The 20455-nt window shown below is 51.9% G+C and overlaps 8 protein-coding genes across 8 annotated transcripts; 4 read left to right on the top strand and 4 right to left on the bottom strand.

Annotated features, from left to right (window-relative positions):
• Nucleotides 1-2355: 2355 nt before the first annotated feature.
• On the bottom strand, nt 2356-3975 carry MYCFIDRAFT_135089 (uncharacterized protein; the record flags this gene model as incomplete). The annotated part of the gene is made up of 1 exon (XM_007926591.1): nt 2356-3975. One exon carries the CDS (start codon nt 3973-3975, stop codon nt 2356-2358), a length of 1620 nt encoding a protein of 539 aa, XP_007924782.1.
• Nucleotides 3976-5807: 1832 nt separating this feature from the next.
• MYCFIDRAFT_187282 (carbohydrate-binding module family 21 protein) lies at nt 5808-7691 on the bottom strand (the record flags this gene model as incomplete). Its single annotated transcript, XM_007926590.1, has 1 exon — nt 5808-7691. One exon carries the CDS (start codon nt 7689-7691, stop codon nt 5808-5810), a length of 1884 nt encoding a protein of 627 aa, XP_007924781.1.
• Nucleotides 7692-7999: 308 nt separating this feature from the next.
• MYCFIDRAFT_195288 (uncharacterized protein) lies at nt 8000-8866 on the top strand (the record flags this gene model as incomplete). Its single annotated transcript, XM_007926589.1, has 2 exons — nt 8000-8251; nt 8525-8866. The coding sequence occupies 2 exons, from the start codon at nt 8000-8002 to the stop codon at nt 8864-8866; spliced, it is 594 nt and encodes a 197-aa protein (XP_007924780.1).
• Nucleotides 8867-10842: 1976 nt separating this feature from the next.
• MYCFIDRAFT_173197 (uncharacterized protein) lies at nt 10843-13946 on the top strand (the record flags this gene model as incomplete). Its single annotated transcript, XM_007926588.1, has 21 exons — nt 10843-11013; nt 11045-11273; nt 11299-11361; nt 11463-11647; nt 11673-11762; nt 11814-12110; nt 12144-12313; nt 12367-12467; nt 12497-12652; nt 12682-12705; nt 12733-12747; nt 12776-12853; nt 12879-13101; nt 13131-13197; nt 13228-13285; nt 13335-13376; nt 13403-13413; nt 13454-13658; nt 13686-13702; nt 13728-13857; nt 13894-13946. 21 exons carry the CDS (start codon nt 10843-10845, stop codon nt 13944-13946), a joined length of 2385 nt encoding a protein of 794 aa, XP_007924779.1.
• Nucleotides 13947-14053: 107 nt separating this feature from the next.
• On the top strand, nt 14054-15034 carry MYCFIDRAFT_210798 (uncharacterized protein). The gene has a single exon (XM_007926587.1). The coding sequence runs from the start codon at nt 14145-14147 to the stop codon at nt 14544-14546; it is 402 nt and encodes a 133-aa protein (XP_007924778.1). The 5' UTR covers nt 14054-14144; the 3' UTR covers nt 14547-15034.
• Nucleotides 15035-15160: 126 nt separating this feature from the next.
• Nucleotides 15161-17172, bottom strand: MYCFIDRAFT_133543 (uncharacterized protein; the record flags this gene model as incomplete). The annotated part of the gene is made up of 3 exons (XM_007926586.1): nt 15161-15256; nt 15305-17019; nt 17088-17172. 3 exons carry the CDS (start codon nt 17170-17172, stop codon nt 15161-15163), a joined length of 1896 nt encoding a protein of 631 aa, XP_007924777.1.
• Nucleotides 17173-17842: 670 nt separating this feature from the next.
• On the top strand, nt 17843-18490 carry MYCFIDRAFT_195285 (uncharacterized protein; the record flags this gene model as incomplete). Its single annotated transcript, XM_007926585.1, has 2 exons — nt 17843-18249; nt 18304-18490. 2 exons carry the CDS (start codon nt 17843-17845, stop codon nt 18488-18490), a joined length of 594 nt encoding a protein of 197 aa, XP_007924776.1.
• A 428-nt stretch (nt 18491-18918) lies between these two features.
• MYCFIDRAFT_135024 (uncharacterized protein) lies at nt 18919-20394 on the bottom strand (the record flags this gene model as incomplete). Its single annotated transcript, XM_007926584.1, has 1 exon — nt 18919-20394. The coding sequence occupies one exon, from the start codon at nt 20392-20394 to the stop codon at nt 18919-18921; it is 1476 nt and encodes a 491-aa protein (XP_007924775.1).
• Nucleotides 20395-20455: the final 61 nt, after the last annotated feature.

The following is a 20455-nucleotide window of genomic DNA, read 5'->3' as shown; positions in this document are numbered from 1 at the left end:
TGTATAAGAACAGCGTGCGGTAAGGCTTGCATTTAACGACTATTCGATTACTATATACCTCTATTAAAGGCATGCGAAGGAGACCTTCCTACGGCACTTCCCTAAAAGCAAACATCTATAGGCGTAGCGGCTGTTTTCTTACGCTATATATTACGCTCGCAGTAATTAAGAGGTTGTAGATACAATCGACGCTATAGCAGTATCCCTATAGGCCTCTAGCGCGTTAGACAAGCAGATTGAATACCTTAATAACAACTAGCGTAAGAAGTCCTATTTATAGGCAACCTAGGCGAGGCTAAGTAACCTACTTCTAATATAAATACGGACGACTTCGCCCCTAGAAGGCTATTACAACGCTATTAAATATAACGACAAGAAGAACCTCGTCTAGCTTTCTATATATAGCACTATAGTAACGCTAATTACTATTAACGGCCGTTAATAGCAGAAGGCGCAACAATAGCTTAAACGGGTCGGCAAGTCTACGTAGTACTAGAAGATTAAATAGATAGCCCTCTTCGAGAAGCTACAGCCTCTAGCGGCATAGGATTACGTTAGAAGGCAACTAGCTATTATAGATAAATGTAAGGCAAAGGGATTGCCTACACACCCTAGAATAGTAATATATAATAATAGACAACCTGCCTATTGTAATTGCCTTCCGTAGTTCTAATACTACCTCCCCTACTATTATATACTTAGGTTCTACCTATTTGTTACGCCCTTTACGGTTTACTAGTAACAGGCGTATATCAACCTATATATAGGCTACAATTCTATAAAGGTTGCATAATACTAGACAGACAAAGACGGTAATCAATTATAGCTAGAAGGCTACGAAGACACGCGGAAGCCGTAGACTATAGGAGACCTATATCTTCGTAATTTAAGGTCGCACTATAACGAGGCCGCCGAAGGCCTTTCTTAGCACTTCTATCGTATTCGCGACGATAAGACAGTTAATCTAGCAGTACGTAACGGCTATATACGTAGCTTCCTTCGCAAAGTTAAGGATACGCTATATAGCCTTGCTAACTACTCGATTACTAATTACTACGAGAGCGGCGCCCCTAAGGTCACCTTTATAGGTAAGCGGCCGCGGCAATAGACCTTATATCTTCTAGCGTAGCCGACGACTCTAACTCGATCGACAACCTTCTAATCTATTAATATAGCGGCGCCTAACATAGTACCGAATAGGCGCGCAGCGGCATTACCTTTACGCGTTCTAGCGGCCTCATTTTTATTACCCGCGTAGTTAATGCCCTTCCGACTATTACCTTCGAAGAAGCGCGTTAATCGCGGCTACGACACGTAGTTAAATACATAGTCGGCTTAGCCTCTCGATATAGGCTCTATTAAAGAGGTGGATTTAATAGACGACATACCGGTTATCGACCTTGTAACGCCCTAGCGGCCGTTACGTGTTATAGACCTTAGATCAGAGGCATTAGCAGCCTCTTAATTTAACTAGATAGATAACGACGACGCTATACGTAAGATATAGGGTAAGAGAAGGACTTCTGATTAATATTAAGGCAGTAAGAAGAGACTAGTATAGGACGATAGCGATAGCGGCAGCGAGACAGCGATAGCGGCAGCGGTAGCGACTATATATAGGCCTATAGTGCTAGTAATACAATACTTATTAATATTGCAGTTAACCCCTGTCTATTTAGTCGACTAATTAGGCAGTCCGTGGCGCTAAGAACACCCTCCTTCTTAACCCCAATCGTCACCTCAGCCAAGGCCGTAATTACCCAGAATCGGTTATACCCACCATCGGGCGTACGCCTGCAAGGTTTGGTGGCGCTAGCCCATGGAGTGGTACGCTAAAATCTAGGGACAATCACGGATAGCTCTTCCATCCGCTCCGCTCCGCTCCGCCAACTCTGTTCCATATACGCCAAGATCCCGCTGCATTCTGAAAGCCCATATGGCCTTGGCCAGCAGTGATTAAGCTGCAGAAGCGACGAACGTGAACCGTGTGTCGATGAAGTCATTCGTGCCCCTTGATTGACTTCGAGCTTGGGATCGTGAAGGAAGATTTGGCATGGGATGCTTGCCACTGTTAGCCCCCTGCGCGACACGCATGTCTTCCAGAAGCACATCGCACGACACCTTCACATGACAGACACATTCATTCCACTTGGAGCCATCGCTGCAACCGCGAATTTCACAACACGCACGAGCTCCGTGCGCCGTGCGGCAACAATGCATTCATGCATGTTCTAGCATCTCCTTAATATATCCAATGCTGTACCACACATGCACGCTGTCTGTCAGCTTCCGCAGAGCATCGCACTGCTTGCACGCGGTGGCAATGCCTCACGCAATGCATTGCATTGAACCTGTTCACGCACTGTGTAGTTCTAAGCTACGCGCCTGTTTCGCCCTCGTCGCCGCCGCTCGGCCAGCCCTTCTGCCAAACACGCCACCCGCTGTCAACCCAGAGCCCCCAGGATAGTTGCCGTAAAACAAACCGCCGACCATTTCGCCACAACAGTGCAGGCCTTCGATCTCGGACCCGTCTTCACGTAGCACAGCAGCATTTTCGGGATTGATGGACAATCCTCCGAATGTGAAGGTGATGCCGGTGGTGACTTTGACAGCCACGAATGGGGGTTTGGTGATGAGTAATGCCCAGTTCGATTTTGCTAACGAAAGCCGCGTCGAAGAAGACTGTGTCGAGAGACCATCCTTCACCGCCGGGTTGAATTTGATATCAGGATGCTCCTTGCGATGTGCAGCGACTGCGCTGTTGTACTCGTTGACTGTCTGCACAAACTCGCCAGGATTTCGAAGTCCATCGTCCGAAAGCTTTCTTGCTAGCTCCTCGATGCTGTCGGCTTTGACCTTTCGCACAATTTCGTCTCGATATTCCTCTGTTCGAAGAAGCTGCTGGCCATCATCGTCCCATATCTGGAATGCGATGCCTTCCGCTTCTTCCAAGATAGCTCGTCCGAATTTTGCATAGGTATAATTCCTCAGATCAATGCCTTCATCCACGAATCTTCTCCCCTCTGCATTCAGCATCAACCCGAGAGGATACCCAGACTTGGTGAATTCATTCGTCTTCTCGCGATCTCCACCACTCTTCGGCGAATCCGCATCCCAAGCCACACTATGACACCCAGTCGCACTAAAGTCACCCACCCTCTTCGCCCCAAGATCCATCGCACTCTGCAACATTTCTCCAGTATTATACGGCGTGCCTCTCGTGTGCGCCAATTCCCACCCAGGGCCCATCCAACTCTTCCTCAACTCCGGACTCGCCTCAAACCCACCAGCAGCAAGAATCAAACTCCTCGTCCTCAACTGAAAAAGCTTCCCACTCCTCTCAATTTCCAACCCCTCAACTTTCCCATCGTTGCCCACTAAAATCTTCTTCGCACTGGTCTCAAAAGAAACCGTACACCCCACATCCCTCACACTCTTCACCAAAGCTTTAATAAGACCTTTCCCACCTTCAGGACAAGTCAAATGCAAACCACCCCAAAACACCCATCTCCCATCAACCCGATACGCCTGTCTCCGAAAACTCAACCACCAATCCACCCCTCCAACTTCCTTCAACCATTTCACAGTCTCCAAACTCTCACCAACCAAATACCTCCCAAGCCTCTCATCACTCCTCCCACCCGTCACCCTCTGTAAATCTTCCGTGAAATTTTGCGCAGTATACGGTGGAAGATCAATTTTCTCCCGTATTGAGTCGTCGACATTGCTGACCAGAGGTAATAAGTCGATGAGACCATTATGTTGCGTTCGATACGCTGCTGCGGTGAAGTATCCATTGCCACCAGCCCAGGCTTCGGGGGCTTTGTCTATGAGGAGAATTCTTGGAGATGGAGATGGAGACGGAGACGTTGATTCTGCGGCGGAAAGAGCTGCTGTCAAACCCGCTGCTCCTGTTCCGACGATTATGATGTCCCATTCCAGGACGTCTGTGCAGGAGGAGGAGGAGCAGGACATGGTGGTGAAGAAGATACCGTATCGTGGAGGGTGGGTGTGCAGAAGAGAAGAATTTTGATGGAGTTGAGGAGTGGAAAAGATGATGGTAGAGATTGGAAGAATGATATTGTAAAACTTACTCTCAGGCACAACAATCTTCCATGCTCCACGACTTCCCTCCGTGTTCGTTGTGCCGGATTTCCGTGTCGTCGCAGTCGTTACAATAATGTTCGAATACACCTTGCCTCCTCAAATTTCCCGCCGAGATCGGAAGGCAGACAGACACCGCGATCTTTACTCTACAAGAGTTAAAAAGTTCAAACTTCGAAGCAGCGTAATAACAATCTCCAGGCCTCGTGATAATCGTCAAAAATTTCTTTCATCGATCTTGCGATTCTAGACAATGTTTGACATTGTCATTTCGTCGTCTTGTAGTGGAAAGATTCAGCCGAGGTCGGAAGCAGAGATGACGAAGCTGAAAGTCGAATGGAAACTTGCCAAAAACACAACGCACTTGTCTCAAGATCCAATAGCCGCAATACCGGAACACATTCCCCCACAGCGGAGCCTCCACGTGTGATCCGCCACACAGAAAAAGATTTAAGAACTACGCCTTTGCGCAAGGGAGGCTGGAACTGAGCTGCTCTAAGCAAGGGGGCATGACCATACTACTGTAAGGACCGCGGAAGCTAAGTCCAACCTCACTTCGATCTCTCCGATCCACGCATCACAAACTGGTCATAATGGAAAGACGAGTGGGCGTAAATTTTGGTAGAAGGTATTTCTTGCTTTGTCCCCTGTATCGCGTAGCAACCAACACTATACCGCCGCACAGCGAACGGTTCATCCGGCGCAAAGTAAAAAGGTTATGATCACACCTGCCCATAAAGACGCCGCCGACCTCCCCTCCACCAAACAAGTCACAAACTTTCCTTCCATGCCTTGCTGCCCCAGGCCCCAACGTGTTCGCATCCACATCAATAAAGAGTATGGGTCTTGCCAATTCGGTTCGACTGAAGATGAGAGTTCATCGCCCTTCGCGCGCGCTAGAGAAACAACTTTTGGTGATGCAAACTCCACTCCAAGAGGTGCTGCACATCAGCAATGCCCCGATACAATCAAAAACCAACCCAAGTCGCTCATCATATCCAGTAGGATGATGAAGAACATGATCTATCCGGAACGCCATGCAGTGAAAACGAAGATCAAAATCCGCTAGAAGTGCAACATTAAAACACATTCACCCTTCCTAGCCACCAAGACCACACCGGCAACATCATGTGGGAGTTTCCTCCAAAATATTGCCCGTGGTCGTGATCACCAGTAATGAGCGAGCGAAACCAATTTCGCTAAATCGTATATCGTCAAAATCGTCATCGAAGCAACGTCGCTGCGTCGTTTCGTTCGACAAGGTGGGTGCAGGGTGACGGCCGAGACGATCAACTCACGGCGTTTCAGCCATGGATTGCGGTAGGTGTAGGAGTATCCGAGAGGTAACCATCACGGTGAGAGTGATAAGGATAGCCGAAGGATGCGGGGGAGGCGGCGCGTGCACCGAATCCTTGGCCGGTCATGGGCGCTGGTGACTGTGAGCGCGCCTTGAATGGACCAAGAGCAGGTGAGGGAGATACTGCTTCAATAATGCAATCGCGGTGGACGGGCGAGCAGGTACCAGACGACACTGTTGAGGCAGTGGCAGAGTCGAGCTCGTTGGTGCCGTCGGTCTGTGTGGCGGCCGCAGCATCTGGATGAGACTGTGACGGTGCAGGCTTCGGCGGGTTTACAGGCGGGGAGGTTCCGCCCTTGCCAGAACCAGAAGTAAACTGAAATGTCGGTCAGCTCTTTCGGGTGTCCTAGACCTGGGCGGTTGTGCTGGCTCGGGGGTTGGAACCTACGTAGCAGAACTTCTGGACGAGATCCTTGTATTGGTCGGAACCCATAGCAGGCCTGTCGGTGGTGATGGCATCAGGCCGTTCGGTAGTCTTCACGTCAGCTTTGGCCGGCTCAGTCCTGTCGAGCGGGCCAAAGTAGCTACCATTCGCGCCTTGCTTGGAAGCACCACTGACCAAGCCGCTTTGACGGCCGAGTGTGGTTTGTGCACTAGACAGAGCAGCAGAGAGGGATGATCCAAAGTCATAGCGACTGCCAAGTCCATTCGTCGGTGAGGTCGGGGTGGCAGCCAAGAAGGCAGATGATCTCTTGGGCTTCTGCTTTAATTTGATGGAGCCGGCCGGGTCGCCGAGGAGGCTCTCGGCTTTACCAAACGAATATGCAGATGAGGTGTCGACGCGCGTGGCAAAGTCATCGTCAAGAGTGTCTGGCTTGGCACGAGGTGCCACTGATGACGATGCATTGTGTCGGCTGCGAGGGATGGCATTGAGCGGACGCTGACCCAGAGGACTATTCTGAGACTGCTTCTTGGATTGCCTCTTGGGTTGTTCTGCACGAGCAAAGTCGATCTGGTAGTTGGTGTTATTATTGTTGTCCCAGAACTCCTTGCCACCGACGTGATAACGGACGCAGAGCAACAACGTCTTGTTCTCAATGTTGGCTTGATCTGAAAGCTTAATTTGGAAGTTGAAACGATCACACCCGTCGGTTGGCGGGCTGCGAGGATCGTTGTTGAAATCAGCCACCACTTCAGACGTCGTCTTCCAGTAATCAAGAGTGAAGCGGGCAACAACCTGCTTGTGGAAGGCGATGTTCTGGACAGCACAGACACCGACAAGAGTAGTCTTGTCTGAGGAGAGAAAGATGCGCTCCACCCGAATAGGCTTCATGCTTCGCTCAAATGTATCCTCTGGGAAGTTGGAGAGCTTGATCTGAAGTTCGGGTGGTGTAGCGGGTTCCTCCTCATTGAAAGGGAATTCGGCCTCGCTGTCGTAGGTCTCGACGGGGGAGGAGCCAGCACTGACGGCAATTGGCTTGTCAACCTGCAGGAAATGCCTGGTCTGGTTATCGCTATCGTTAAAGTGGACCGATTTGGAGTACGTCGGCGTGCCAGGCATGCTCGAATAACGCCGCCTGGACGACGGCCGCAATGCGGGTTTGACCAGTTCACCGGACTTCTTCCGTACAAGAGCCGGTTTGCACACTGCACCTTCATCGTCGCTATCATCTGAGGTGTGCGATGACGATTCTGCAAATGTCGGCAGCATCACCTTCGATTCTGTGGCAGATCGCGAGTGGGAAATCTTGCGAGCTGTGTGAGACAATGCTGTCGGCGAAGACGTCTCGGATGTAGGCAGGGAAGCGGAGTGCAGCTGCACGCCCACTTTGTCTGGCGAACCTTCCCTTTGCACATTGATGGACCGCACAGCCTGCTGCAACTGATGCCAATTCTTCTCCAACTCGCGACCTCGCTCTGCGTTCGACGTCTCATCGCCATCTGAGTTCTCTGACGAGTCCGGAGGTGACATGACGGCGCCTGTGGGGATTCGAAGGTTGTTGACGGGTGGTGGGGACTGCCTCAAGCTGCCCATTGCTGCAAAATCGTGGGATTCGACATTGGAATGTTGGCCGTTGGTCGGGGTCTGCGGCGCGCCATCCGACTTTGTTATCGAAGGTGTGCGTCGATGCTTGTGCAGGTAAGAAGCCGAGGACAGAGATCGCGGCGGTTGTGGTCTTGCGGGAGATCGTGGGAGATCATCTTGGTGATATGATGAACTGCGGCTGATGGCAGGACTGCTGTGTTTCGACGACGCAGGGGATTGCTGCGACGGCGGGGTGTAAGGCATCTCTAGAGCAGTATAGGTAGGATGCCCTCGTTCAAGGTCCAATGGACATTAAAGGCGTAAGACAAGTATCAACACACTGCCACGCACATTGGCGAATATGTCAGCGAGAAGGTTCTTTGGCGAGTGCGGCGAGGCGGCGAAGTGGGCACGGGCGAGGCAACTCACAGAATGGTAGACAAGGCGGCGAGTGTATGGTGACGACGCCGGGGGTCGAAGAGGCAGGCTGTAGGGTCGAAGGCGAGTCGGACTCGACCAATGCGCACAGCTAGTCAAAGCCGGCGTGCCGCGTGCACGGCAGCAATGGAGAGATGCGAGAGAAAGGTGCAGACGGCGAGTCGCACACTTTCCGTCGATATGCTGATGCTGGAGCTCTTCGAGAAGAGGAGAGCGGACGGGAGGAGGAGGAGGAGGGACGGCGGGGCGTGGCAATTGTGTGCTCGGCGGTGCCAAACAACCGCAGCAGATCAACTTGCAGCGCGCAGGGCAGGGCAGGGCAGGGCAGGGCAGGCAGGCGGCAGGCCAGGCGTTGCTCAACCAGACCGGGCAGCGCCTGCTCGTCGGTGTGTGGGGTGGGGTGGGGTGGCTTGTGGCAAGCGGCGGTTGGGAACTTGAAATCAGCACCGAAGCAGCGGAGACAAAGAAGCAATTCGCTCCGCTCGCAGCAGAGCCCGGGGGTGCGCGAGTATATCAAAGAGGTGCAAATTGCGGTCGGGGCCTAGAATAACGCGATGGTCCAAGAGCGGAGACGGTGCAGCACAAGTGTTGAGGCACGGAAAGTTGAACCAAAGAGTCTCTTGCATGCACATGCTGAACCCGCTGAACTCACCTGGCAGTGGAGTGCGCTGCGCATCGCTGCACTCGCATGCCGCATGCGCGAAGGTGCAGGGATCGCTCGGACGCCCGCTTCGAGCCTGGTGTGGCATCGTCGAGGTACGGAGTCGGCCTACGGCTATCTCATCGTACAGCGTCCGCTCCAGCTTCAGCTTCCCACACCTTGCAGCTATCATATGTTGGGACATGCAGCCTCGCCAAGCCCGCGATACAAGAGCGGATGCACCGGCACCGGCATCGGCACTCGTGGTGGGCGGCGCGCCAAGAGCAGCAGTGACTTGCGAGCTACAGTCCCTCTGCCGCCCGTCAATGTCCAACCGTCCAACGGCATTCTTCTGTGCTGAACAACACCGTGTCTCGTCACAACCACCGCGTCAGCCCGTGCCAATGTCCCAGCGTCGATCTGACGTCCGCTTGCAGCCAATATGACCAATATGACACACGGTGCACTGATGCTCGTCAACGCTCTCCAATATACCCAATGTGCTTGGCCCAGGCATGCTCCTTGAGAATCGCTACGCTACGGTACGTATCGACACATGTGGCGCATACCGTGGTCCTCTCTGACGACGCCTTGCCTGTTGCCGCTAAGCGCTCCCAATTTAAGCTTTCAACCGAACTGCCTGTCCGGAGCCGTGAGCGACGGACTGTCCGTTCTTCTCACAGGATCGGATGGACCTTCGTGAAAACGGGCTCCGAAGCTCTTGTGGCAAGCTCGCTGGCCTGACCGCCTACCTTCGTGCTGCTCCCTATCCCTCCCTATACACAACGTCTTGCATCTCACTCATCCCACTTGATGTGCCACGACCGCACAGCCACTGCGACTCCCGCTTTCGCTTTCGGCAGCTCGGACCAGTATTGTGGGGCGCAATAAGCAAAGCGAGAACCCGTGCTTCTGATTGGACGCCTTCTCGCCGCGCGGCTCGCGTCAATCTGCAATCAGAAATCTCTGCTCCACCGCTCATCAATCTCATGCTTGATGCTTCCACCTCCACCAGCGACAATGATGGACCATACTTCGCTGTTCGCCGCGGAGTGCAGCCTCTCACAGTGGAGCAAATTCAACGACGACGGAGGATGCCCAGATATCAAGTGCTGCACTTTGCTTCCAACATAGGCGCCTCTTCCGGTGCTTGCGTTATCCTCACGCCATGTCACTCATGAACCTGGCAGCTGCGCACACATCTCAAGCCAAGGATATCTAGCACACATACGCCTCTGTGGGATGTTGCTGCTCTCACATAAGCAGGTCCGAACTATCGTCACTTTCCTTGGACCGCACCGTCTGCAGCTTGGCCTCCGCGGCCGTCTGCTGGCCATATTCTTCCAGCATTACTGACGGCAGCAGCTCGGGTTCTTGATGAGACATACCGCCTTCTCCTTGTTCGCTGGTATCATGAGTCGTTATTACGGGCAACCCTTCGGATACATCGTCGATCACCTCTGAGAGCAATGTGCCCTTCGCCGTGCTTTGCCAACGCTGCCAGTGTGCTGGTGTTCTTTGCACTATCCTATCCCATCTTAGAGCCGGACTGCACTACTACACGTGGTCGACTGCGGCACTTACTCGCACATCGAGGTGCTCCAAATCCGACATGGGTTCACGATATCATCGACTACAGCAGTCACTCCCGAGAAGAAGCCTCTCTGTGTCTCGCCACTGCTCACGCAGTCATCATCATGCTCGTAATCACCTCGGAGTCGTGCAACTGTCACCACACGTCTTTGATCATGAGACACGTGCAATCAATGCTCGTTTGCTATAGCCTCAACTTCGTCGACCGTAGCTCAATCACACCGTAATCCCCGCTGTCCGAAGGGACAACGTGACAAAATTTCAAGACCGTCCGCAAATTAGCAACTCGGATGGCACCACCACTGCGCTCCGAGTTGAGGTTAACATGCGGCCGAAGATGATTTCGCCACACTCGTCAACACCAGATCTCCAACACTGGAAACCTGCAGGGATGCACTGCATAAGCGTGGTCTTCACCGCTTCACCGCTAATCTGAGTGAACTCTAATCCATATTAAGCAGACAATCATCTCCTCGAGCAGGAGTAGTAGAGAGGCATGCTCATCACGAAAGCCAAACGCAGCCATTTTGCGGGGTGCTCCAGAAACTCGCAGCTTTCTGCCACAGGATCGTCAGGTCCATTCATCTCACACCCAGAAGCAGTCGAGCTCCCGATACCATTAATACCGATGCTGACTTTGGTCCGAATCATCCTCATGGATTTCCAAGCTGATGATATCGATATCCCGAAGTAAGCGCGAATCAATCAAACGAGGAGATCCCGCAATATCAAAAGGTCTCAAATATGATATTGCTTATCTTCAACCATCCGCAGAAGCTGCAAGCACCTAGAAAAAAAAACGTGCTCTACCAAAGAATCGCGAACCATGATTTCACAAGTTTGGTAGGCGCGAGACTCGGCAACCCGCGAACCATTATGCAATATGCAATATACAATTATGCATCCTGTCAGACCGTTGAATCTACCGATGAATCTCACAGTACAGCTCCTCCCACTACGAGAAGACGAAGATCTTTGCAGTTGCAAATCTCACGTCTCATACCACAGGACATCTACTGAGTCAGAGACAGTGTCTCCCAGCCCCATTCTCACCGTTTCAACAAACAGCCATATTGGGAAAGCAGGGGCAGAATGTCAAACACGTAAAATAACGCGCACGGCACCGGAAATATCGCATGAATCCGAAACCCAAAGCGAGGAAACTTATCTGCAGCGTCATCATCACCACAGGTTGTTTAGTCAAATGTCTTATCAACATCCCAGATGTGTACAGTACAGTACAGTACCATGCGAGCCGCAGAAGTACCATTCGGGTACCTCTCAACGCGGCAACCTGACTTCTCCTCGCTCGCTAGCTGGCTAGATCCAAGACCCCCCTTAATAATCAAAAGCCTCGACTCCAGTTGCACAGGATATCGGGCTCCACAACATCATCCTACATAAGATCGTGCGCCGTGCCATGGGGTACATGGCCAAAACCTCTCAACCTACAGTACAGTACGGTGGGTATGGGGAAACAAGACAGTCAGGATCAGATCAGAACGGACGCAATAACATCGATGACTACTATCATGATGATATGGAATTTGTGAATTGCGATTGCGAGCAATGAGTATGATTGTTGTCTTGTTGTTGGTCCCCTCAATCTCCACACGCCATGTCCTTTCCAAGAAAAGAAACACTTTTCCCAACCGATAAGAAAGGTGGGTTTGAGATCGTAGAGCATTGCGGAGAACGCTGTCTCTTGCTTGCAGCTAATTGATATGGGTGGTCTCGATCATCATCAAAAGGGAGGGGACTGTCGACCTGCATCTTCACATGCGATTGATATTATAGAGAGGATTTACGGTATAGATTCTCCTCACCTATACCTTGCAATCGCATTATTCGAAGCTCATATCATCATGGTTGCAGTCCGGAGTCGGGCATCGTCCTGTCTGTCTGACGAGAGATTGATTGCTTCATTGTCACACAACCTCCTGCACTCCGCATTCTTCACATTTCTAAGGTTCGAGGCGAGAACACGAATGTTGCAGATAGATGTCGTGCTCGTGCAGCTCGGTGCTTGGTCAAACATGTTACAGGCGCCTCATTTTGTGAAGTCCTTGGCTACCATTGCCGCCGCCGCCGTGACATTCAGAATCGTCTCACGTTTATCAAATTCGTCATTTGATCCCGACAGTTGCATCTGTCTACAACCAATGATTGATCTCCACTTGCTCATCTCACAGACTCACACCTTGTTAGACGCGTTGTGAGCGAACGCTCAATCACCTGTTTTCGGGCCGAATGCAAGATACCGTGAAGGTTGAGTCGTGGCAAAGCGGATAGGACGGACGCCAACAAGGATTCCCGTTCATCAGACCCTTGCCTTGATCATGAGAGATTGTACTGTATACAGTATCAAAGTCCACTCTCATGCCTCGCTACTATTGAGATCCGCGAAGGATTACTCGGAATGCAGACGTATCACGATATTTTAGGCAGATCCATGTTGGAGAATGCAACCAGACTGAGGGTATGCTCGGCATAAACGAGCGGTCGGCGATCAATGACAGCAAACCAAGCAACAATTTCCTTGGAAAAGAGCCCGGTGTTTATTATTATTGTAATGCACCCCAGATTGCCACTGCGTAGACGCGCCGCGTGCGCACACATGAAAACGCCAGGCAGAGTCCTGGCAGACCAGTCGTAAGCTGAGGTGGCTTTTGTTGAGAACGCGAGCTCATGCTTGAGCTGCAGGGATTCTTGCGCCATGGATATCTAAAATGCCGGCTTCGGGACCTTGAAGGTTGTGGCCTGACAAAGCTTCGAAAGAGGTAAGTGTATAGCATTGTCTCCTATGCAGGAGGTTGATGGAAAAGGGCATCATGTCCTGGATCCACTCCCAGAGCTGATGTCCTTGTGTGGTCTGGAGCGCATATACAAATTTCGTGGGGTCGGCAGGATTGCGGGTCTTCATGGAGACTTCGGCCCATCAAACTTGACCGATTCAGACCGAGACCAGGTCATTTCTCCCGGAGCTGTTGATCAATACGGCTTGTTAGCCCCTCACCACGCAATTGATCAAGTGTCAACAGTACAGAGCACACGATGATGCAGCAGGATCAGAGCGGCTATGGCTGGTCCCTCTCCGCAGTGGCTGACATCTATCGCGCCATGGCGTAGAAAGTAGGGCAGCTTGACGTCCTTCCATGCATATTGAATTGTTGGATGGGAGTGCGGGGTGCGAATGCGATGTTGTTGTCTCCTCGCCGAGAAGAGGTGCACTGTAGCAAACAAGGAGGCTGATCATGGGCTGGCCCTGCGATTAGCATGTGAAACGCAGGGTAGCTCTTAGCAGATGCTCCTTCAGTGCTAGTAAATTAGCAGTGAGGGGATGCTTTCCTCCTAGCTTAAGCGACAGGCATATTGGGGATCAGAAAGTGCTGATGCCTCAACGCAGGGTCTCGAGCCGCCGACGGGCAGCCGCAGAGAGACCGTCGAAGGCAGAGATGAACGTACCCCAGGACCGAGGAGATACGTACCTTTCCAGACACAACGACTTTTGATGAGAGGCTGGGCGTTGGGCAGATGCTTTGCAACGCAACACATGATGAGTTGCGGGGCATTGATGGCGGGGCCAGGGTCGACGTGGTGGAGGGTACAAAGATGCATGCTGCGCTCAGCGGCGGACATTGAGGTGGCGTCTGCAAGACACAAGTCCAGACTTCGACCCACGGCGAAGGAAGGCGAAGGGCGACGGCAAGAAGTCCTTGACCTTTGTCAGCCGTCGTACTGTACAAGCCGATGTGAGGTGTGAAGCGTAAGAAGTGTGAGGTGAGGTCATCACAGTGCTTGTTGGCTTGGACCTGCTGAATTCCTTGGCTGCGAGCTCTGACACGTGACGTGTCAGAGATGAGGCTCTGCGGTCATCGCCGCCGAGACCGTGCTTACTAAAACCTCGATGCCGCACCGGCCGAGGTGATGTCGAGAAATGTTTTGTCAAGCCAGGCCATTGATGGAGTAGCAGTAACCACTACTGAATATCATCTTGGAACTAGCTAAAAAATACCGATAATACCTCTGCACATCACTTCCAGGCGATGATGAATCCCAAGAATACCACACTGAAAGTCGCAATGGCATCACGAACCTTCCTCCAACAACTCTCACGAACACGAGCACCTGTGCGATTCGCCTCTCCACCATCCATCCTTTCACCCAGCAGGAATCTCCGCTTCTACAGCTCCTCTGCAGTCGAAGCCCCTGACTATCTCAACGCCAACGAACGCCGCGTCTTCAACCTCGTGAAAGAAGGTCTATCCCCCTCAAAACTCGAAGTTGAAGACATCTCAGGAGGCTGCGGAAGCATGTACGCCCTGGACATCGTTTCCGAGAAATTCACAGGACTACCTGTAATAAAACAACATCGACTGGTAAATCAGGTTTTAGGGGAAGAGATCAAGAAGTGGCATGGGGTGCAGCTGAACACCAAGGCGCCGTGATTAGAGCGGTGTGAAGCGGAGCGGGAAATGTGGCTGGTGAATAGGCATGGCAGAGACTTAAGAGGAACAGATATTGCTTGCCGCCATGCATATGCAAGTTCGCAGTCCGCGATCAGATGGCGGTGAAGGACGTGGCTTGTTAGATGAGCTACACCGGACCCTAGGCCGAGCTTGTCTGATACAACGTGCAGGATTGAAGGGGTCTCAGAAGGGAACCGGGAAACTCGCAAACGCGGCATCCCCATCAATGGCCCTAGGGCTCACTTTCACCTGGACGGCGCATTAGGAGCTTTCGAAACCAGGCTGCCGGCTGACCGCTTCGAATTCGAAGGAGCCGAACAGTCCAGACTCCACTTCAAAGCATAACTCTCCACGCCCCGCGGCTATTGCGATACGCGTTAAGAGACAACGTTAAGGATTGTAGCATACCCAGCAGGTATTATTATTCAGCTGCCGCCGAGCGCGTCTGGCGCTTGATTCTGTTCGTCATGCATCATGAGTATCATCTGCCCCTATGTCTCTGAACTGGTCGGACGTCTACCCAGCGTCAGTATTCGATGTGACGCCCTCAGCTATGCTCCTTGCACGGAGCGATCGATCCAATCTTGTGACATTCACCGGACCTCGATCTTATTAATCTCTTGCTTGGCCTTTCCCCACTCGTCCAAACTCTTCTTCGACCATTCAATATGCGATTTTGCAAAGCTCATCTTTTTCAAGTCAGCATTTGACAAAAGGCTTATTTAGACTTCACTCACCATATACATGCGCAAGTCCTCCTCCTTCTGACCCTGGAATCTTCGCAGATCTTGCAAGACTCCCGAGCTGGCGTCCTTCACATCTCGTTGCGACACTTCAAGGGCCTGCTCGAGCTGCACAAGGCTCTCCTTCGTCTTGCCTAGATCATCTCTTCTTGCGCGCTCCGGATCTTGGTCGGTGACTCCCTGAATGGCATGTGTCAAGCGACCGAAAAGCTTGTTGGCGACGCCGCTGGGCCCTCTTCTGTGGCCACCATTCGGTGGTGACTGTGGCGGGACAGAGTACGAATTATCTTGAGGGCCGCCTTGTTCCGCACTCGGAACATTATGTCCTTGACCTGGAGGGAAATCGCTGTCCACGGACGCGTTGTCGCCATCGCTCGATCCTGGTCGATTTCTGTTACCGCCGCGGCTCGTACTCCTCTGCGGCGTGTACTGTGCCGTGTTGATTCCAGAAGAGGTCATGTACTGCTCTATTCGTTTGGCCTCGAGTTCGCTGCGCTCAAGTTGCTCAAGTCTTGACTTCTTCTTCTCAAGCTCATCTCTAGTCATTTCCTCCTGCACCCGCTTCATGACACGATATTTGAGCACGCTTCGCACAACACTTGCGAATTGTGCGCTTTCGCGCATCGGCTCGGCGAAGCCTGCACTCAGCGCGTGAGAAAGATCGCGCGACTGGATATATGTAAAGTCGCATGCTTGACCTGCCTTCTCTATCGCCATAGCCACGCTTTGTGATTGTTCTGACAAGGAGAAGGCGTTATAGCGGGCGCCAAGATCCATCAAGTCCTCTCCGAGACTGGCCATATGCCGTAGCAGTCGCGCATTGACTTTCTCCATAGATCCAGTGAGAAGTGTCTCCAGCTCTTTTGAGCTGTTCTCAAAAGATGAGAAGTAGGGGTCAAGCTCGCTCTCGCTCAAAGTCTGATTGAGTGGTGGAAAACGCGCAAATTGAACATCGGGCGTGCTATGTGCAGCTGCCGATGGGAATGCTGATGCTCGCGGAGGTGATGTAGGTGTGCCGGAAGCCGAGGAGCCAGATGCTGATCGCAGCTTTGCATTTGAAGCTGGAATTGGAAGCCATTGGTGTGCTTGAGTTGGATTCGCCGGGTCGAGCGGCGGTGCCTTCAAGTTGTTCTTGGGCACACTGGCAGCTGGGTGAGAGTGAAGCACCTCGTTCCAGCTCACGTTGGGATCCAAGAACCTCCACCATACACCGTCCTCTCGCACCGCTTTCATGCGCCTGCAGCGATTCAAAAAGGTCGTCAGCATGCGTTGCCGCAGCTCTATTATGCCCGCATCTTCCTTTGCTTTCGTAGGCTTCGCAGCGTAGTCGGCTATGCTGTGCTTCTCTGGTATTGGGGGGATGACCAATGTCGGATGCAGACTGACCAAAGTCTGTCGCAGAGACGCGAACTCTGAGTACCGTCGCCGCACTTCGATCTCTCCTGTGCGAATCGTATACGTAATGAATCCCCCTCCACCTTCGGTATTCTTGCCAGCATGGACAATCTGGATGTCTAGGTCGGGGTGCTCGTAGAGAATCTGCTCTATCCTGCTATCGTAGCCGCCCTCCTTCGGTTGTACCTTCGCACCTGTAGGCCGGTCATCGTCAAGCTCTTCGTCGCTCAGGTCGCTTGGCCGCGATATAAAGGCTGGAGCTAAGGCTGGCGAGGAGTGTCCAGATGGTGGGGTTGATGGGCGGTTAAATCCTCCTTAAGCATAGTGTTAGTTGTATACTGGAGCTGTGAGCTGTCTGTAGGTATGAACAAGGTAGACAAACGCTCTGTGGGCGACTGAATGTCGCTGTTCTCCGAGTCGCGACGGTGGAATGATCCATATGGGTTGTTGTCCTCGTCGTCCCACATCTTCTCTGCGCCGAGTATGTAAGGCTCAACGTCCACAAAAGACTCAACTGAGTCAGTCGGCGATGCTGGTCGTGAGGGCTGCTCAGTCGATCGAGTCGCAAGTGGTATCACTACTGCTGTTAGAAGTCCGAGCCTTCTCGTGTTTGAGCTCGAGCTGATCATCGCTCCCTGCCGCCTGCCTCATGACATAATGCGCCAAGCCATAGCCAGTACCCAGTGAACCTACCATCATTGTTGTTCTGTTCGACATCGACATTGACATCGACAGCGACAACGCTTGCCCATACCTCGCAACCCTCCATTGGCGAGGCGCTGTTTGCCAAAAGGTACACCGTAACGTTGAGATCCCAAGGTAGGTCTGGAAGTAAGTCGAGTTGAAAGATTCGCGTGGAAACCTCACTCGGCCATCACTACAAATCTCGAGGCACATGGAAAAGCCCAAGCTCGGACGTTGGCGAGCAGTGAATGAGACTGACAATTGCTGTCAGAGCTCATTCACTTTTGCGGAATTCATTGATGCATCGCCGTTTGCTATGCACTGGCGTTTTCCCGTCTCTTCATCCTCAACTGTCCTCTCCTTCCTCATCACAAACGTTCAGACGTACCCATCCAACATTTCGGTCGACCTGTCTCATCAAAGACCTCACTCTCCATACACCTCAGCTCCAACATGACGAGCGACACCACGCCCTCTATTGTCCGCTTCTACGGTCCAGAGAAGGCAAAAGACTCAGAAGGCCGCACACTTGATAACATCCTCCAATTCAACGATCGCGCCCTGGAATACCACCACGATTACATCCAAGTCCTGTTTCCCCTACCCGAACGCTCTCCGATCAACCCACATGCTCCAATCATCACCAAAGCTGTCCGGGATGCCTTCGCCCAAGATGAAGATCTGAGAGAACAGCTCTTTACTGCCTTCAAGCGGATGGCCGATTTCTACGCCTTCGACCTGACCGGCACGAAAGATGTCCCCAAAATCTCTCCAAAGGCAGATAACTTCAAGAAGTTGGCGAGCAATAGCTGGTTGACTAGTATGGATCACAACCACCTACGCATCACACGTATCATCAGGTAAGCATTGTTTTATGCATCGAGTTTCTGCTTTTCTAACTCCACATGCCATAGGTGTCTGCGCGTCCTGGGTCTTGAACCCGTCGCTAGAGGCTTCTACGAGGCACTGAAGAAATACGAGGAGGGTCGGGTCAGTCGCAGAAGTCTGATGTACTGGCAACGTGCTGCTGAGAGACCACTCCATCTGCCGCCTGATGAGTCGAATGATGACGCGGCTGGTGTTGCGTGGCTTAGGGATTAGCGACTCCATTGTGCGTTTCCAGCGGTGCTTGATGAGTCCAGCCTCGAGCACCTTGCGTGGACCGGGCATATCAATTACAGGTGAAGACATGACCTGGTATTGACTTACTGGGTAAACAGGTCAAAGATTGCTGATGCCACGACTTCAATGAATTCTACGTGCGACTACTTAAAGCACATCCAAACGGAATCAATTAAATGCAGTATTTCCCAATTCTCAATTCTCATAACTCGTGATCTGTTCATTACATTCCATGCACCATAAGCGGCGTCTTCTAATCTATACAGTCTGTCCCGACGCCTCGCTCGCTCGCTCAAACGCAGTCACAAAGTCATCCCACCATAGACCAGTATCTTACATTTCCCCCTCCTCTTTATCATCCCATTCAATTCCCATAACTTACACGTCCTCTGTCTCTTCATCTTCAATCAGATATCATGTCTCGCAAACTTACTCGCCATCCTCAACCTCTCACCATACTTATAAATCAAAATCGGCATCGGAATGAAAGCAATCGCCAAAAATCCCAACATCGAACACCCCCAATCAATACCCATATTCTTATACATTTGCGTCGCGAATATCGGGAACGCTCCTCCAAATGCCGCTCTCATGAAATCGTTTCCAGCCAAAACCGATCCGACGACCTTAGGATATGCATCAGATTGGTAAGATAATAGAGCGTTGAAGAGCAGACCGGCACCGACAGAGAAGAATACACTTCCAATAATCGGCATGATCCAATGGATGGATTGCCTGGAGCTCCAGCCAAACCAGAACAAGCAGACAGGTAAGAACAAAGATCCCACGATCGCGGCCGGGAGACGTTTCTCAGGTTTGATCGTTCCGTCATCGTTGGTGTGAGGGTTGATGTATTTGTGAATCCAGTAGAAGTACGGTGGAGTGAAGAGCACACATCCGACCAAGAGACCCAGATACGCAAGGCCTTGGGATCCGAGATCGAAACCATATATTCCTCCGAAGACTAAAGGAAATGCTTCGAACCAGCAGTAGAGGAGTGCGTAGATGAGACCGAGATAGGTGTTTTGTGCCAGTAGGATAGGTTCTGAGAAGAGTAGCTGGAAAGGTCGGACGAGAGACATGACGACCAGATCCTTAGGATTCAATTTCTCGGCTTCGATTTCTGCTGAGCAGCGATATTTCGCTTCACCAGTCATTTTGCGGATTCGTGCTGCACGGCGGAGGAGGATGTTATCTCCGGAAGTTTCGGGTAGGCCAAAGATGAGGAGGACCGCGCAGAAAGCGTTCAACCAGATGAGTTCCCAAATCGACCATTTCCATCCTTTGGCCTGGACTGCGAAACCTGCTACCAAAGGACCTATGACTGGACCTAAGATTGCGAAATTCCCCCAAATTCCGATCGCGTAGGTGACCTTCTTTGGTGACCAGACGTCAGCGAGAGTGGAGCCACCAAGGGCTAGGACTGGGGATCCGAAGAAGCCTGTAAGGAAGCGGAAGGCGAGAAGCATTCCGATGTTTTTCGCATAGACGACGCCGAAGTTGAGGAAGAGGAAGGCCAGATGTGTGATGATGTAGACTGGCATTCGACCTATGGGCGGTGCTTCGGCGAAAGGTGCGAGGATCATGGGACCGAGACCGTAGCCGAAGACGAACATTGAGAGACCTAGGGTCGCGACTGTGTGGGAGACATTGAATTTTTCTGAAATGCCGATGATGCCTGTTGCGTAAATTGCGGAGCCGATATAGATGGAGAAGGTCAGGATGCATATAAGGGCCGTGATGAAGACTCTGGTTACTAGAGACCAGTTGTGGGGGTTGTCTGGGTCATCGGGACCGTTCCAGTCGACTAGTTCTGCTGTTGCGCCTTTCTCTGCGATTTCTGCTAGTGTGGAGATGTCTGAGTTCACTGAACGCCGACTCATAGTCCTGTTGATTGTTGGCCTGCGTTCGAGAACGTCTTTGGTTGGAATCTGTGGTGCGGGT

The sequence above is a fragment of the Pseudocercospora fijiensis genome (genome assembly GCF_000340215.1).
Source record: "Pseudocercospora fijiensis CIRAD86 unplaced genomic scaffold MYCFIscaffold_3, whole genome shotgun sequence".
In the NCBI taxonomy this organism is placed as follows: Eukaryota; Fungi; Ascomycota; class Dothideomycetes; order Mycosphaerellales; family Mycosphaerellaceae; genus Pseudocercospora; species Pseudocercospora fijiensis.
Note: the sequence above shows the minus strand (reverse complement) of the source record. Positions and strands in the feature narration are given on the sequence as shown.

What these genes read in the sequence shown, in the direction of transcription:
- MYCFIDRAFT_210798 (XM_007926587.1), top strand. Translation starts at nt 14,145, where the DNA reads ATGATGAATCCCAAGAATACCACACTGAAAGTCGCAATGGCATCACGA.